The 17,836-nt window shown below is 41.3% G+C and overlaps 1 protein-coding gene across 5 annotated transcripts in view; it reads right to left on the minus strand.

The window, feature by feature from the left end:
* Positions 1-17,836, minus strand: part of bcas1 (brain enriched myelin associated protein 1) — a 91,376-nt gene that overhangs the window by 18,726 nt on the left and 54,814 nt on the right. For 4 of the 5 annotated variants that reach the window (XM_055652455.1, XM_055652456.1, XM_055652452.1 and 1 more), the window contains 5 exons: positions 8,027-8,188; positions 5,644-5,706; positions 3,156-3,308; positions 1,294-1,311; positions 793-969 (listed from right to left, as the gene is read on the minus strand). In XM_055652455.1, the coding sequence (XP_055508430.1) occupies positions 793-969; positions 1,294-1,311; positions 3,156-3,308; positions 5,644-5,706; positions 8,027-8,188 (573 nt within the window). The remainder of the gene's footprint in view (positions 1-792; positions 970-1,293; positions 1,312-3,155; positions 3,309-5,643; positions 5,707-8,026; positions 8,189-17,836) is intronic. The other variant, XM_055652453.1, reaches the window with a different exon arrangement.

A 17,836-nucleotide genomic window follows, 5' to 3' on the forward strand; every position in this document is an offset into this window, starting at 1 on the left:
CTTGTATTGTTATGTACTTCATAAACTCTCTACCTATTTCCAGGCCAATAGTGTCTACTTTATGTGTAGGAAGGAACTGTTTGAACCATGTTTGGCCCATATCCCTCTTAAGCCTTATGTGTGGGAAGGAACAGCTGATGCTGGTTCACATTGAAGATAGACACAAAATGCTGGAGTAACTCAGCGGGACAGGCAGCATCTCTGGAGAGAAGGAATGGGTGACATTTCGGGTCGAGACTTTTCTTCAGACTGAGTCAGCTCAGACTGAAGAATGGTCTCAACTTGAAGTGTCTACTTTATTGCCGAATTGGATTAACTTCTCCATGCACAGTCCAATGAATAATTCCAAGAAAATAAAATGCCAATAAATGTAATAAAAAAAGCATATGTGTAATTTAAAAAACTTTTTTTTTAGAGATACAGCACAGAAACAGGCCCTTCAGCCCACCATGCACCGACCAGCGATTCCCCGCACATTAACACTATCCTACACACACAAGGGACAATTTACACTTATACTAAGCCAATTAACCTACAAACATGTACGTGTTTGGAGTGTGGGAGGAAACTGAAGATCTCGGAGAAAACCCACGCGGTCACGGGGAGAATGTATAAACTCCGTACAGACAGCACCTGTAGTCAGGATCAAACGTGGGCCTCTGGCACTGTAAGCATTGTCAGACAGCAACACTACCGCTGCTCCACCGTGCTGCCCAGAAATCATGAAATCATACATTTTAACTCTATACCGCATGGAATGAGTTAGTAATTGTGCACAAAGACTGCTTTTACCGTCTGTTTGAAGAAGTTGAGAAAACCCTTCTTGGCTGGTTTAGCTTCTTCTTCAGACCTTACTTCCTGCACTGCTTCAGAATCTTTACTTCCCTGTTTTGAAATCTGTTTTTGTGGCTGGGACATGCCTTTTTCTGTTTTCACTTCAGGGGAACAAGCCACGTTTTCTTGTTCAAACTGGATAATAAATGGAATGTAACATTTGATCATCTTTTCAAAGGTGTGCATTATTATCGACATGCACAGTAAAGACAGTAGCAATCGGGCAGTTATTTTAAACAGCCTTCGAAAGACAATAATATGAAGAAAAATTGATACGACTTTGACCGTTATATATTTCTCATGTGCATAATGACACTTAAATTAAATTTGTGTATAAAACATTCAATGTAACATTCTCAAGAGGTCATTTTGAATGGAGATTATATTAATACAAATCAGGAAACTGTCATTATATAATTTGCAATATATGAATTACCTTACATTCTGAATTGCACTGACCTGTGGTTCCTTGACAGCCTGTTTAAAAACAAGTAACAAACTCAATTAGTTATTAAACAAGGCTTTCATTGTCAAATATATAACTATTGAACTGTAACAGTGGGAGGAGGAGAACTTCTTCAAAAGTAGGCATACTCGAGAAGATTTTGCAGTGGAGCTGATTTTTATTAGAAGCAAACACGCATTATAAACATTTCATGTATATCAGTCGTACATTATTAATATTATCAAAAATTGTGTACACATTTTGTCTGCTCCACTGCAAAATCTCCTCAAGGTATGCCGACTCCGAAGAAGTTCTCCTCCTCTCTCCAGCGGGTCTGAAGAAGGATCCAGACCCGAAACTTCACCCATTCCTTCTCTCCAGAGATGCTGCCTCTCCCACTGAGTTAATCCAGCATTTTGTGTCTGTTTAAAAAAAAAAGTCAGATGGAATGGTTCTGAGCACTAGTATGCCATGCCATTCACAGTGCCGCATAACAGTTTAAGGGCCTGTCCCACTTGGGCGTTATTTGCGCTTTATTTACATGACATCATCTACACATCACGACGCATGAAGCAACATCTTGTTTATGATTTTCACTGGTGAAATCATTAGTGCATTCTGCCAGCACCTCCTAAACGTGTGATCTTTCCCAATTGGTTAATTTAGTTTACTTTAGAGACACAGCGTGGAAACAGGCCCTTTGGCCCACCGAGTCTGTACCGACCAATGATCACCCGTATGCTAGTTCTATCCTACACACTGGGGACTATTTACAGAAGCCAATTAACCTACATCGCTGCACGTCTTTGGAGTGTGGGAGGAAACCAGGGCACCCGGAGAAAGAACGTGGTCACAGGGAGAACGTACAAACGCCATACAGGCAAGAACGTAGTCAGGATCGAACCTGGGTCTCTGGTGCTGTAAGGCAGCAACTCTACCGCTGCGCTACTGTGCCACCCTCATTATCATTTATGGGGGCGCACAGTGGAGGAGAGTTTGGAAAGCGCACAGGAGTTCATTGCCAAAATATTCCACTCTAAGAGGCATTCACTAAATAAGAAACACTATACCCTTGTTGCTGGGTCTGGACCCCAGAACATCTCTGGAGAAAACCCCAGTAGGAGCACTGTGGAGATACTTTCACCAGAAAGTTTGCCCTGAATCAAGATAGTGGCCACGCCCAACTTCCCAAGGGTAATCAGGGATGTGCACTCAATACTGGTCTTGTCAGTGAGACTTGCTTTCAATGAATGCACAGAAAAGTACATTTTTTTATACAAATGCAACTTTTTAACCTAATTTAGATTTCTAACTATTGTTATACTGTTGTTTTCCTTTTGTCCCAGTGGGAAGCCAGACTCAGTGATATTATATTTTAAAATGACAGCGTTAATGTAAGATTATTGCTATAATTACCTTGTCTTCTTAAGCATTAAATGATAATGTTCATGGCTGGCAGATTTCTGACTGGCAGCTTTTTCTCAAATTATCTTAATTGCATTGCCATTAGTAAACAAGAATGGCTGTTAGCTTGTCTTTTTATAGTAGTGTCTTTCATGATTTCTGTAAATGGGTTGCTGAATCTATATACGATTCAACAAAGACTATCCTTCAATAAATATCCAAAACCCTTGCTCAAGTAGAATATATTTTTAAATCATTTGAAGAGGTTATAAACAAAATTCAGACTGAAGAAGGGCCTCAACCCGAAATGTCACGTATTTCTTTTCTCCAGAGATGTTGCCTGACCCACCCAGTTATTCCAGCACTTTTTACTATATTCATTGTAACCCAGCATCTGCAGTTCCTTCCTGCACGTATGAAGAGGTTAACCCAGTAAGGATTTTATCACTTTAAATGAGAAAAGCTTGCTTACCTTTTGTTTAAACAGTTTTCCGAATGGACTTTGTGTTGGTGTCTTTTCTGATTTTTGTCTTTCAGACAAATCTGTATCTTTTGCCTTCAGTGCCTCCTGTTCTGATTTGTGGGCCTTGCCTGCTGGTTCTTTGTGGTCACCATTTACCTTCTTCTTCCGACCATTCGGGACAAAAAGGCCATTTAATTTAATTGTCACATCACACTTGCATCTTCGCTATTCACCTCAGCTAAGTAAAGGAAAAATCAGATCCCCCTTTCCTTGTCATTACAGCACCTCATTCAGACATTCCCACGTAGAGAAAATACACAATCATTTGATTGTTACTGTAACCATACCTCCATGGTATTGCAATGAATTGTGTGATTGAGGTCTAATTAACGTCAATGTTTATTAAATAGCTACTCCTAACTAGTTACAATGGTAGAAAATCATAAAGTCTCATGCTCAATGGCTGGTATTAATAGCAAAGTATCAATGCACATTACTTTCTACAGCCATGAACATTACAACTACATTACGCAGAAGGTAGTTGAGGCCAGTTCATACAGAAGGTAGTTGAGGCCAGTTCATTGGCTGTATTTAAGAGGGAGTTAGATGTGGCCCTTGTGGCTAAAGGGATCAGGGGGTATGGAGAGAAGGCAGGTACAAGATACTGAGTTGGATGATCAGCCATGATCATATTGAATAGCGGTGCAGGCTTGAAGGGCCGAATAGCCTACTCCTGCACCTATTTTCTATGTTTCTATGTTTCCAGAAACAAGTATCAATGGAAGCGATTGCTTATCAATTTCCAAAGTAACTCTCTTAAATTGCCTCCTAGCGTGAAACCTGCAGTCCGTTTTCTTAAGTCGCGAAGGTGTCTGATTGCAGACAGGAGGTTATATAGCCTATATAGACTAGTCTTGATTACATTTAACTACATTTATGGCAGCTCATTCATAAGTATGAGGTGTTCATAAGTCGTTCGTTCATAACTTGGTGAGACCCTGTATGTAGGGTGTGATAGGATCTGGATTTATATGCCTTTTTTTAGGCTGGTTTTAAACCACAATCTTATTCCTAATCTCTGCGCTCTTATCATGTAAAATGAATAACACTATAATAATAAACTACTCTTAGAATAAACCATATAGCTGTCACACGTGAAATGTTTTTTTTTTCAAGGTTATGTGTAACATCTTCCTTCCAAGTTTCCACTCGTGTAAATCTTAGCTATTGCTGTTTGTGATGAATGGAAAGCTGGAAAATGCATATACAAATATGCAATTGCAATGTTGAAACATTCCTTAAACTTACATATTCTGCACATTTAGTTGTACAAATTAACAAATGTGACCAGTCAGGAAATGTGACTTCAGTTTGTGTTGTACATTGACCAACTAGTTATTAGGTCAAACATTCACCCTGTAATTTTTTTAGCTCTTATGTTAAGTTAACATCGGCAAAAATAGACTTACATTTTACATTGTATTAATACTTTAAAATAGTAAGAGTGGAACTGAACATAAATTTCTTCTTGCACTAAATGGTATTCACGTTATTCTCTTTATCATGTATCTGTACACTGTGAATGACTTGATTGTAATCATGTATTGTGTTTCCGCTGACTGGTTAGCTTAGTTAAACTAACCCCTATGCTCTGTGCCCACAATAATAGGTTTAATAAATATATTTGTTACTGTAACCTGAATATATTGCACGTGTGCTGGTGATGCTCACCATATAATATTTATCTATATTGATTTTGGATAATTTCCGCAAAAATTGGCACATTCTTTATTAAATTCTAGCCCTTCCCATCAAAAACAGGAAAAATATGCATTTAAAATGTCAATGAGATATAAAGAAATTGACAACGATTTACTTTCCAACAGTATAAATTTCCTAAATTACACCATAACCCAGTTCAGTGAAACTCCAGAACATTAAAGGGCCTGTCGCACTTAGGCTATTTTTAAGGCGACTTCAGGTGACTAGGCTGTCACCACATGGTCACCGGGGTGTCGCCTGTATGGTCGTGAGTCGTCTCCTCAGTCGCCCAAAGAGTTTTAGCGTCTTTCTGGTCTCCACTGGATTTTCAACATGTTGAAAATTTTTCGGAGCTAGTCAGTGACAGTGGGTTTGACGCCAATGAGCGCAGCTTGAAATCTCCTGACGTAGGTGCGGTTTTTTTCGTTATTAAAGTAATGATTTAATTTCAAATTTTATGTCAAAGGGGGGTCTAGTCGCCAGTTTTTCAGCGACCTGCTACGACTATGACAGTCGCCGGCAGTCGCCTAAAAATAGCCTAAGTGAGACAGGCCCTTAAGTCATTGATACAAGTAGGAAAATAATATTGGAAAGTAATTGACTATAATACTGTCTCACTGCTTAAAAGGAACAGCTTTTCCAGGAAGAAAGTTGTAAGTTTGCTCTGTTGGCTGAAGACTGTCAACTACATTAACAGACAACAAATAAATGGATGAAACAATAATAAGAGGTTCACCTTGTCATCTGGAGCTTGATGCGAATCAAGTTCTGTCTTGGAAGAGGACTTTGTTGGGGTGACCTACAATAATAAACACACAGTTGTTTTCACTTGCACACTGGCAGATCGCAACATACAGTAGATTTTTTTAAAGAACTATAAAGTTAAATCTAATTGATGTTAGCTTTAAAGTCTTTAAAAGCATTTATGTGCCACTATATCAATTTCCTTTTAATTAAATAGAGGATTAGCAATTTACTGCGACTAATTCACTTTCCAGATGTTTAATTATTTGCTGTGAGTTTGAAGTTCTGCTTCTCTGTTTGATTTATATTTACCATTTTGGGTTTTCCTAATGGGCTCTATATAGGTTCAAGAGAGCTTCAAGTTCCTTGGAGTTGCTATTAGCAATGATCTGTCCTGGCCCAACTACATTGATGTGACAGCCAAAAAGGCACACCAATGCCTCGACTTCCTGAGGAAATTTGGCATGTCTCAAGTGACTCTTACAAACTCTTTACAGGTGCACCATAGAAAATATATTGCCGGGTTGCATCACTGTTTTGTTTTGGAGCAGCTCTGCCCAAGACTGCAGGAAATTGCAGAGAGTTGTAGATGTAGCCCAGTCCTTCACACACGCCAGAATTCCCACCATTGACTCCATCTACGCCTCAGAAAAGCAGCCAACAAAATCAAAGTCTTGTCCCTTCCTTTCACCCCCTGCTTCTGTCCGGAAGAAGTTACAAGAGCTTGAAAGTATGCACCACCAGACTGAGGGACAGCCTCTTCCCCTCTGTTATTAGGCGTATGAATGGTCTCATGATAAGCTAGAGTACTGTTCACTTCATTTCTATCCTATTGAAGACATTGGACTGTGCTACATTGCTGAGAATTAGATTCTCCTTTCATTGGTTGAGGCATTGAGTATAAGAGTCAGGAAGTCATGTTTCAGTTTTAAAAATCTTTGTTTTGGCTATATTTGAGGTATTGTGTGCACTTCTGGTCGTCTCAATACAGGATGCATGTGGAGGCTTTCGAAAAGGTGCAGAGGAGGTATGCCCGAATTATATCTGGTTTGGAGGGTATTAGCTACAAGGAGAGATTAGACAGACAATTCCAGAGGTTGAGGGGAGACCTAGTAGAAGTATATAAAATTATGAGAGGCAGAGATAGGGTAAACAGTCAGAAGCTTTTTCCCAGGGTGGAAATGTCAGAGACATGACGGCGTAGATTTAAGGTAAGAGGGCAAAGTTTAAGTGTGAGCAATTTTTTTAAACAGAGTGTGGTGAATGCTTGGAATGCGCTGTCAGATTTGGTGGTGGTGACTAATAGGACAGTAACCTTTAAGAGGATTTTAGATAGACAGGGAATGGAGGGAAGGATTATGTTTAAAAGGAAAATAGTTTGTCATGCCATTATGTTGAGCACAGATATTGAAGGCTGAACAGCCTGTGTCTGTTCTGTACTGTTCCACGTTCTCTGATGGATGGATTTTCCAGATCTGAGGAGAGACTGGATAAGCTGGGTCCATTTTCCTTGCAACGGAGGAGGTTGAAGGGGAACATTATTCAGAGTAATGAGGAGGACAGACAGGGTAGACAGTAGAAAATATTTCGCCATAATGAGTGTCACAAATGAGACCACGTAGGTTTAGTTTAAAGGGGGAGAGTTTAAAAGGGATCTGAGGAAATCTTTTTCACCCAGAGAATGTATTGAATACATAAGGGTACACAAAAATGCTGGAGAAACTCAGCGGGTGCAGCAGCATCTATGGAGCGAAGGAAATAGGTGATGTTTCGGGCCAAAACCCTTCTTCAGACTGATAGGGGGTGGGGGGAGAAGGAAGCAAAAAGAGAGGAGGAGGAGCCCGAGGGCGGGGGGATGGGAGGAGACAGCAAGCGCTAGTTGAATACATAGTTTGAGTGAGTGATGAATGCAGGCGCTTTGGCAGAATTCAGTAAGCACAAAGAAGAGCGTTGGAATTGCCAAGGGATGGAATACAATGGACCAATTGCTGGCAAATGGACAGCATGAATGTGGTGAGCCAAAGGGCCGGTTTCTGTACTATATACAATAAGTTTATCAAGTAGCCAAGTAAAATGTGTCTACACTTTAAAAACGTTTCCTGCCTGTCAATCGGTTTTGTTTTCCATCTATTCGTCACTTGAAGATTTAAATGGGAACTTAACATTTTATCATCTTGATTTTTTGAAAGTACAATTCATTGATTCCGAATGAAAACTGACAACTTTTTTAAAAATGGCAATTAATGAGTCTTTTTGTTATGCAATTTGTATAAATTTGGGCCCTGGATTCTTCAAACCTGCTAAGTAAATGTACATCCCTGCTAACATGCCGAAAATCACATGATGAGTTAAAACACAAAGCTATCAATGCTTACAAGTGTTTTGAAGAAATTCATGACAGAATTATCGTCTGCAGGGGTCTCTGCTTTATTTTCCTTCTCAGAATCCTTCTCCGATGATCTGGCAGATGCTGGATTTTGAGATAAGTTGTCAGCATTGGGTGATGCCTTATGATTCTTGTTACCATTACCAGTTTCCTAGAAAATAATTTCCAGATCATGTGTTACACGGTTTCTTGATATACAGTACGTATCAGAGACGAGCAGAAATCCCGTGTGGTTGCTCACAATGAGTCAGACAATCCGCTGTTGTATAACAAAGAGGATTCACGTTCCACCTGGGGATTAATAGGCAACAACAAAAATACAGCTTCATCATTTAGAAAGAAGGGGATGCACTTTTTAGCAGAACAGTTCCTGGAATAATGCGTTGTGCGCAGTCGGGCAAATAGGTGCGATGAGGCGGAAAGCAACGAGTAAATGTATGAATAAACACGGAATTGCAGGTGCTGGTTTACAAAAAATGTCACAAAGTGCTGGAGTTACTCAGTGGGTCAGGCAGCATGTTTGGAAATGCCACCTGATCCCACCTTCAGTGAAGAAGGGTCTCGACCCGAAACATTACCCATCCATGGTCTCCAGAGCTGCTGCCTGATCCGTTTAGTTTAGTTTAGTTTATTATTGTCACGTGTACTAAGGTTCAATGTAAAGCTTTTGTTTGCATGGTATCTTGTCAAAGGAAAGACTATGCAAGAATACAATCTAGTCCACAGTGCACAGATAAAGGATAAAGTGTATGGCATTTAGTCCAATTAAAGATAGTTCAAAGCTATCCAACGAGGTAGATGGGAGATCAAAACCAGACTCTAGCTGAAGAGAGAATTGTTCAGTTGCATCACGGGAGCTGGGAAGGAACTGTTCCTGAATGTGAAGGTGTGCACTTTCAAACATACACCTCTTGTTTAAAAAAAGAACTGCAGATGCTGGAAAAATCGAAGGTAGACGAAAAATGCTGGAGAAACTCAGCGGGTGAGGCAGCATCTATGGAGAGAAGGAATTGGCGACGTTTCGGGTCGAGACCCTTCTTCAAGACCCTTCTTCTTACCTGATGGGAAGAAGAGGGAGTGACCGGCGTGAGACCTGATTGATTTGGGATTTACGGCTTCATTTTGGGTTTCCTGCATTTTGATAGCAATACAGGCAGCTGTGTTGCCTTTAGCTAGGGGAAAACAAACTGGGCATCAACAGAGTCTATAATGGTCTTGGAGCTTGACCTGATTTGAAGGGATAGTAAAGATTTGGCAGTGTAATTTCAGCAACACTACGGACAGGTTTGATCAAACTTGGGGTGTAAACTCCAGTTTGGTTCACTGGTGGACTCTTGGTATCACCATTGAAGGGAGGGAAGACATGGTCTGATTACACTGTTAGGAGAAACTGTATGTGACTAAACAATGGATTGGGATTTTCCAAGGAAAAAAACCCAGATTAGTAGAGCAGCGGTCTAAAGAGGCAGAGGGTCTACTTTGGGACTTTGTTGTTGGCGGATTGGGACATGTTTAAAATCACTTAATTCAGCCTTAAGTCTTCAGACATTACCAGTTTCATCAAGAAATGCGTTGATGACTGCCTTCCGCCAAAGAGAGTTCAGGTCCATCCTAACCAGAAACCTTGGATGAACTCACCAACCTTGGAGAGATTCACTCTCTGCTAAAGTCCAGTCTGAGGCTTTCAAGAAGGATGACCTTACATTGTATGAGGAAGCCAAGTGTGATTACTGTAAGGATACCAGGGATCCCTACAGGGAATTTCAAAACATGCTGGGTGTCAGGGGTTATGGGGAGAAGGCAGGAGAATGGGGTTAGGAGGGAGAGATAGATCAGCCATGATTGAATGGTGGAGTAGACTTGATGGGTCGACTGGCCTAATTCTACTCCTATCACTTGTGAACTTTTGAGCTGGAGGTTCAGTTCAATCAGGATGCCAGTTTGCAGTGGCAGGACCTGAATGCTCACCCACTCTCCACTGCCCTTGCCCACCAACCCCTTCCCCTCATTCTTGCTTCTTCAGCTTAGAGAGTTTAGAGATACAGTGCTGAAACAGGCCCACTGAGTCCGCACCAACCAGCGATCCTCACACACTAAAGGGCCTGTCCCACTGTACAAGGTAATTCAAAAGCTCTCCTAAGTTTAAAAAAAAATCAAACTTGTGGTAAGCACACAGAATGTACGTAGCGGGTACGTCGGAGGTCGGGACGTCTCTTAGTGGCTCGTAGCGCTAACGGCAGGTTCTCGGGAAATGGGGTAAGCTCGTGAAGTCTCGTGAAGATTTTTCAACATGTTGAAAAATGTCCACGATTGCCCCGAGCGGCTATTACCGTAATTCTCCGAGTTCGAATCAGGGGAAATCCGGGAGAATTAGCTCGTACAGTGGGGCAGGCACTTAACACTATCTTACACACACTAGGGACAATTTACATTTATACCAAACCAATTAGCCTACTAACCTGTACATCTGTGGAGAGTGGGAGGAAACCGAAGATCTCGGAGAAAACCCCGCAGGTCACGGGCAGAACGTACAAAATCCGTACAGACAAGCACCCGAAGTCAGGATCGATCCCGGGTCTGTAAAGCAGGAGCACTACTGCCGTGCCACTGTTCTTCTGTTCTGCGTCCCTCCCTCTTTTTCATTTCCCCAGTCACGCTTATCCCATCAACCACCCACATGGCTATCCCTGGAATTCCTTTCCAAACCTCTCTTCTCCAAATCCTCGCCTTAAAATTCATCCCTGAACAAACACCACATTTCTCAACATCAGGCTATTAGCTTGGCATTCAGATTTGTCTGCCTAGAATTCTGTGAATTGCCTCTGGAAACATTTCCACATCAAAGTCATGATATAAATGCAAGCTGTTATATTTCTGCCACATCAGGCAGTGTGGTTAGACACAGAGGGAGAAGAAGTGTTAGATTTTTATTGCTGCTTCAAGCAGTTACTACAATTGAAACATTTACGTTTTCTCAAGCTTGAAGTGATTGGCAAAGGGGCAGACAGAATGGGAACTTCAGTGAAAGAAATAAATCAATACACAATTTGGAGAAGTAATATTTACTCCAATTGTAAAAATATCAGATGTCTTCATTTGCCAGTTTAATCCCAGCAAGTAGGAAATGAATTAATATCGATCAGATTTGCACTTGAATTCTCTACTTCTCTGCTGTTATCAGACAACTGAACCATCCTAACACAACTAGAGAGAAGTTCTGAACTACTATCTACCTCATTGGTGACCCTCGGACTATCTATGATTGGACTTTATTGGCTTTATCTTGCACTAAACGTTATTCTCTTCTCATGTTTCTGTACACTGCGGGTGGCTCGATTGTAATCATGTATTGTCTTTCCACTGACAGGTTAGAACTCAAGAGCTCTTCACTGTACCTCGGTACACGTGACAATGAACCAAACTGAATTGTACTTTTATGCTTTTACACTTAAATGAAAAATTTCCAGGCTACAAAACTATATACATTAATATTTTATTCAACCTTTGATAACTATTTTGTGAATTTAAAGTGAAAAATAACAGTAAGCTCATTCATTTGATAGTTTGATTTGTTCCAACCCATGACTTGAGGTGGCTCGACCAACGTTTGCAGCGGCCTCTGCAGTCTGTCTGTCTTTTTTTTTTATTTTTGTCCCGTTGAGTGTATATATATTGTTTTTAACTGTGTATATGTGGGGGGGCGGTGGGTGAAACTTTTAAACTCTCTTCCCTGTACGGGGGACCCAACCTTTTCTCTGTCAGGTCTCCATTGTCGTTGGGGCCTAGCACAGTGGAGCAGCCTCCAACCGGAACAACCTGGGGGCTCCAGTCGCGGAGCCTGCGGACTCACCGTCGTGGAGCTGGCCAGCTTCGGAGCATGGAGAGCTGTGGTGGCGCGCGGCTGTGACCCGACTCCGGAGCTTCGGAGGCTCCAGCCGCAGGCCTGGTGGACGGTAACATCAAGAGCTCGTGGGTCTCTGGTGGGAGACCGCTTTTCGGAGTTCCCGCAACGGCAACTTCTCCTGCCTGAATTGCGGGATTGAAAATGACCCAGAGCGGGGCCATACATTGCCCGGCGTGGCTATAACGGTCGTGGGACTTGCCAGCGCCCACAGGTGGCTCCAACATTAAGACCCGGAGCAGGGCCAAACATCGCCCGGAACGGCCTTAACAGCCACGGGACTTGCCATCGCCCGCCGGGGCCTTTAACATCGGGAGAGGATGGAGAGCACGGGAAAGACAAGACTTTGCCTTCCATCACAGTAAGGAGGAGATTCACTGTGTTGGTTGTGTGTCTTGTTAATTGTTTCTTTTTGTTGTATGACTGCAGAAACCAAATTTTGTTTGAACTTCATTTGAGGTTCAAATGACAATAAACTAAATTGTAATTGTAATTGTAATTGTAACTGTTTTGAATAAGGGCGGCACGGTGGCACAGCGGTAGAGTTGCTGCCTTACAGCGCTTGTAGGGCTGGAAACCCGGGTTCGATCCTGACTACGAGTGCTGTTTGTACGGAGGTTGTACGTTCTCCCCGTGACCGCGAGCATTTCCTCTGAGATCTTCGGTTTCTTCCCACACTCCAAAGACGTACAGGTGTGTAGGTTAATTGGCTTGATGTATGGGTAAAATTGTCCCTAGTGTGTGTAGGATAGTGTTAATGTGCGGGGTGATCGCTGGTTGGCACGAACTCTGTGGGCCGAAGGGCCAGTTTCCATGCTGTATCTCTAGACTAAGCTAAACTAAATTCTCACAAATCTGTGAGAGTAGCCCCTTGTGAGCTCCATAGAATATATTTTAAAATGGCTTGGAAGAATAAAGATGAAAATAATAAACACTAATAAAATATAATTGGTAAAATAAATGATTCTGGGAAGTAAAAAGTATGCACATCAACAGTCAAATATTTTGCAATACAGGAGTCTACACAGAGTATTTTGGTTCCCTCCTGTTATACATTATATAAACAATCATATTTTGCACGTGGTTATAAAGCAGCATCGTTTTAAGATCAATGATCTAAGTGTTCGTGAGCCATGAGGAATTCGAAACAGAATACTTTCAGTTCTACCCAAAGAAGGAAAACAAATTACGAAGGAGAAAGCTGAAAAATACTATTCTTGTTTTATGTCCTTTGGAAAATAAACTGTAAATTGATGCAGTGTTGAACTTCGAGCGAACAGCAAAGTCTTATTAAAATGACTCATTTATTGTTACTGAAATACTAGCTGCTGGCACAGGATAATGAGGTGCTTGTGTCCACACCAGCAGATGTTTTGAAAAGAACTTGCAGTATAATGGAGAATGCCAGTGCTAGGATGAACACGCAGCTTTTCTGACCAAAACGATCGATGTTCCATCTGCCAACGCATTCTAAAAACGATCGTGCCATTTCTCACCTTCCTTCCCTACAATTTTTCTACAATTTCTTAAAGATTTTAAATAATTATTTTGTTGCAAATGATTGCAATTTTTATATCCTCTCTCCATGATGGTTAAAATTGCTTGAGTTGTAATCGGCAAAGAATTCTCTTCACGTTGCCTCTTGCATGGAATTTGCAAAGATAGTAATGCCATTGTGCAAATTAAACAATTAAACAATTGTCTGCTGATAATGGTAGCCATTTATTGATATGTAGCGAATAGTAGGACAGTTTTGGCACAAACGTTTAGCAAACATAAACTCTACTGGAATTCCTACTCATTCTTGCTTGCAATTTGTCCTTACCTTTTATGACAGTAAAATTTCATTGAAACACATTGATGGACAAAGAATGGCAAGTCTCAGTGATCATTGCCATTTATTGGTTTTGATTGCAGTACACTTGCTGCTTTTCTTTTTAGCTACAGATCTGTTCATGTCTATATCCAGAACTTGGCTAAATCTGTCCAATAAGTATTGCAGGTAGTTAAAAGAGAACAAAAGCACAGATCTGTTGAACGACAGATATCCATAGTGAGCCTGACCTGTGTAAATGCAGGTGAATGACTCTTGGTCAAGTTGCCAGTGGCACCATTAATTTACAATATCCCAAAGCAAAGAATGTCGTCTGCAGAAGACTCTATGGTGGCACTGCTGGTAGAGCTTCTGGATTCTGGGTTCAATCCTGACCTTGGACGCTGTCTGTGTAGTTTGCACGTTCTCCCTGTGATCGTGTGGGTTTCCTTTGGGTGCTCTGGTTTCTTCCCACATCCATAGATGTGCGGCATTGTAGGTTAGGTAGTCTTTGTAAATTGCCCTTAATGCGTGGGGAGTGGATGTGAAAGTCGGATAACATAGAACCAGTATGAATGGGAGATTGATGTTCGATGTGGACTTACTGGGGCAATTATTTCCATGCTGTGTTTTTTACTCAATCAATCAAGTCACTCTCTTAGTTTGATTGATATATGAATGCATGTTGCCATTTTTAATCAATAACTCACGATACCTACCTGGAGAAATTGTAGAACACCATCAAATTGATTTGTTTATTTCACAAACATATATTTAATAAGTTCTGAAGTTCACAAGAATTAGGCCATTTGGCCCATCAAGTCTACTCCGCCATTCAATGATGTCTGAAGACTGCTGGAGACTCCACAAAGTATCTGGGCAGACCTGAATTCTGCAGCCATGCGCTCCTTTCATGGAGGTAGCCTGTGTTGTTCACAGGTCTTATTGCATAAGGTTCAGTGCAAGCAAGGTCAAAGTGTGTCATCCAACGTCACTACACATGTCTATTCTCCTCCTTTTGTTAAAAGATGAAGGAAAATAGAGAGAAAAAGCACAAAGGACCTGATTATGTTTAATCCTTTACACCTTTTGAGTTCCTATTAGAATTTCCAAATCAGTGTACATTGGTTGTTATCAAAGAGAATCAGGGCGAGGTGGACTACATCTTACTGCCCCTCATCTAAGAATATGATGCAACTAGCTTTAATGGCCCAAGCTCCAGTTTACAGTCTTGCTTTTGGTTCTCAGCATTAACATTCTTTGCCTTTATTTGACAGCATGGTCTGACCCAAGCTATAAACCTTCTGGGAGCTGCCATCAACATGATACAGTCTGATATAGAGACAGAGGTAAGCCTCTTGATTACAAAGGCCAAGTGTGGTTACAAAAGGAATATTTGTAATAATAAACAGGGCTTCTTTTTTTGCACTGCAAAAGAAACAACTTTTGGACTTTAAAGTTCGCCCATAGCCAGAATAGGAATTTGATACCTAAATTGAGATGTGAAATGAAATAAATGCTTTTGCTTTGTTTTTATCTTATTGAGATTTATTTACGAGCATTGGCAAGCATTCGGATTGCAGGTGGACGGAAATACTGATGCAAAAATATTAATTGCCGGAAAATTATTAATTGTTGGGCAAGTTAGGGAACAATGTAGGTCGGCAAGCTTCATTTCTTACACTCATGTGGATAACAATTGAAATACAGATGAAACCGAGTTTTTATTTCCATGGTGGCGCAGCGGTAGAGTTGCTTCCTTACAGCGCTTGCAGCGCCAGAGACACGGGTTCGGTCCCGACTACAGGTGCTGCTGTACGGAGTTTGTACGGAGTTTGTACATTCTCCCCGTGACTGCGTGGGTTCGGTTTCCCTCCACACTCCAAAGGCCTACAGGTTTGTAGGTTAATTGGTTTGTTTTGTGTAAAAATTGTCCCTAATGTGTGTGTAGGATAGTGTTAATGTGCAGGGATCGCTGGTCGGTGCGGAAGGGCCTATTTATCGCTAAACTAAACTAAACCTCGACCAAACGCCCTCCTTACTCATTCTAACAAGAATACATTCTTGACTATTGCAGGAAATAATTTTATGGAAATCAATACCGAGAAGGAATTACACTGGGGACCTGCTGCATTTTTATTATTTTTAATATTAAGATTTTGGATGGATTATTTATTCCACTTGAAAGCCAATGGTGTAGAATCTCAAACAATGGCATGGCAGACTTGATGCTAATTTTAAAATATTGAAGCCCTTCTTCACCTTTTGTGTTCAAGTTATGAAACACACTTTACATTCCACATTCCACAGTTCACATTCAACCATGAAGCAACTTGGCTCATTGATGAAAATTACTCACTGCATATAAAAAAAATACTAAAAGAGCTCAAAAGAGATATGTCAAAAACAAAAAATAGCTGTCAATGCTAAGGCTATATGAAATGCCAGTGAAGGATATGAGAGAATGTCTCTGCAGGCTAGAACAGAATAGCTTTGCACTGCTCTGGATAATTAATAAAAACCAGCAAAATGCTGCCCATCTATCCTGTGAACTATGATAAACCAATGTAGCTTAATTGGTGGGATGATCCGGGCTACTTCCACAATTCTCTGCAATTTCTTGTGGTCTTATTGCGGCCTCAAGTCTCCATCTTGAGTTAGATTGGGTTTGTAGCTTTTGCAGAACACAAGCATACAAATGCGCAGCACAGCGATGCAACTAATAGGCCGCAATAAGGCGGCAAGAAATTGCAGAGACTTGCAGAAGCAGCCCAGACCATCACACAAGCCAACCTCCCTTCCATTTACTCAATTTACACGTCACGCTGTCTCAGAAAGTCCACCAGCATCATCAAGGACCAGTCTCACCCTGGTCAATCCCTCTTCTCCCCTCTCCCATCAGGCATGATGTATAGAAGTGTGGAAATGAATACCTCCAGATGCAGGGACAGTTTCTTCCCAGCTGTTATCAGGCAACTGAACCATTCTATCAACAGCTGGAGAGCGGTCCTGAGCTACAAACTACCTCACTGGAGACACTTGGACTATCTTTAATCAGACTTTACTGGACTTTATCTTGCACAAAACGTTATTCCCTTTATCATGTATCTGTACAGTGCGGATGATTCGATTGTAGTCATGTATAGTCTGTCCACTGACTGGCTAGCACACAATAAAAGCTTTTCTCTGTACCTCTGTACACATGACAATAAACTATACCAAACTAAATTAAACTAGAACTGCTGCCTCGCATCTTCCACGTCCACACACCCCATCTCACCATTATCCCAAACTGCCTTGTCGATAATAAGCTTCTCTTTAGTGTAGATCAGTGAAAATTCATTAGCACCAGGAAGGCTGGCTGAGGTATTGTGAGACATGATGCCAATGACTGTTGTAGCCGTGGGGCTGAGCACCAGAGGCACAGCTACATGGACGTCATATTATTTTCTTCACATAGCATTCCACTGCTGTGCTAGTGAAGTAAAGAACAAGGCAACTCTGGAAATGGACCCAGCTCCAGTGTGTGAGTGGTTGGCGTCTTGGCCTGGAATTGGTCATGAGGTTTGCCCACTAAATGGGGATGAGGAGGAATTAATTTTAGAATGGAAATGAGGATTAGTTTCTTTATCCCGAGGGTGGTGAACTGTGGAATTCATTGCTGCAGATGGCTGTTGAGGCCAAGGCATTGGGCATTTTAAAAGCAGAGATTGATAGGTTCTTGATTAGTATAAGGGTGTCAAAGGCTGAGGGGAGAAAGCAGGAGATTGGAGATGAGAGTGAATAATAGATCAGCCACGATTGAATAATAGAGTAGACTCAATGGGACGAATGGCCTAACTCTGCTTCTATGTCTCATGGTGTTATTGTGTTGTGGGGTCATTCAGAGAGTTGGATTGGAACCTTGGTTGGGATCATAAGGTCATGAGTGATAGGAGTAGAATTAGGCCAATCGGCCCATCAAGTCTACTCCACCATTCAATCATGGCTGATCTATCTCTACCTCCTAACCCCATAACCGCCTTCTTCCTATAACCTCTGACACCTGTACTAATCAAGAATCTATCTATCTCTGCCTTAAAAAT

Source organism: Leucoraja erinacea, chromosome 21 (genome assembly GCF_028641065.1).
Source record: "Leucoraja erinacea ecotype New England chromosome 21, Leri_hhj_1, whole genome shotgun sequence".
Classification (NCBI taxonomy): Eukaryota; Metazoa; Chordata; class Chondrichthyes; order Rajiformes; family Rajidae; genus Leucoraja; species Leucoraja erinaceus.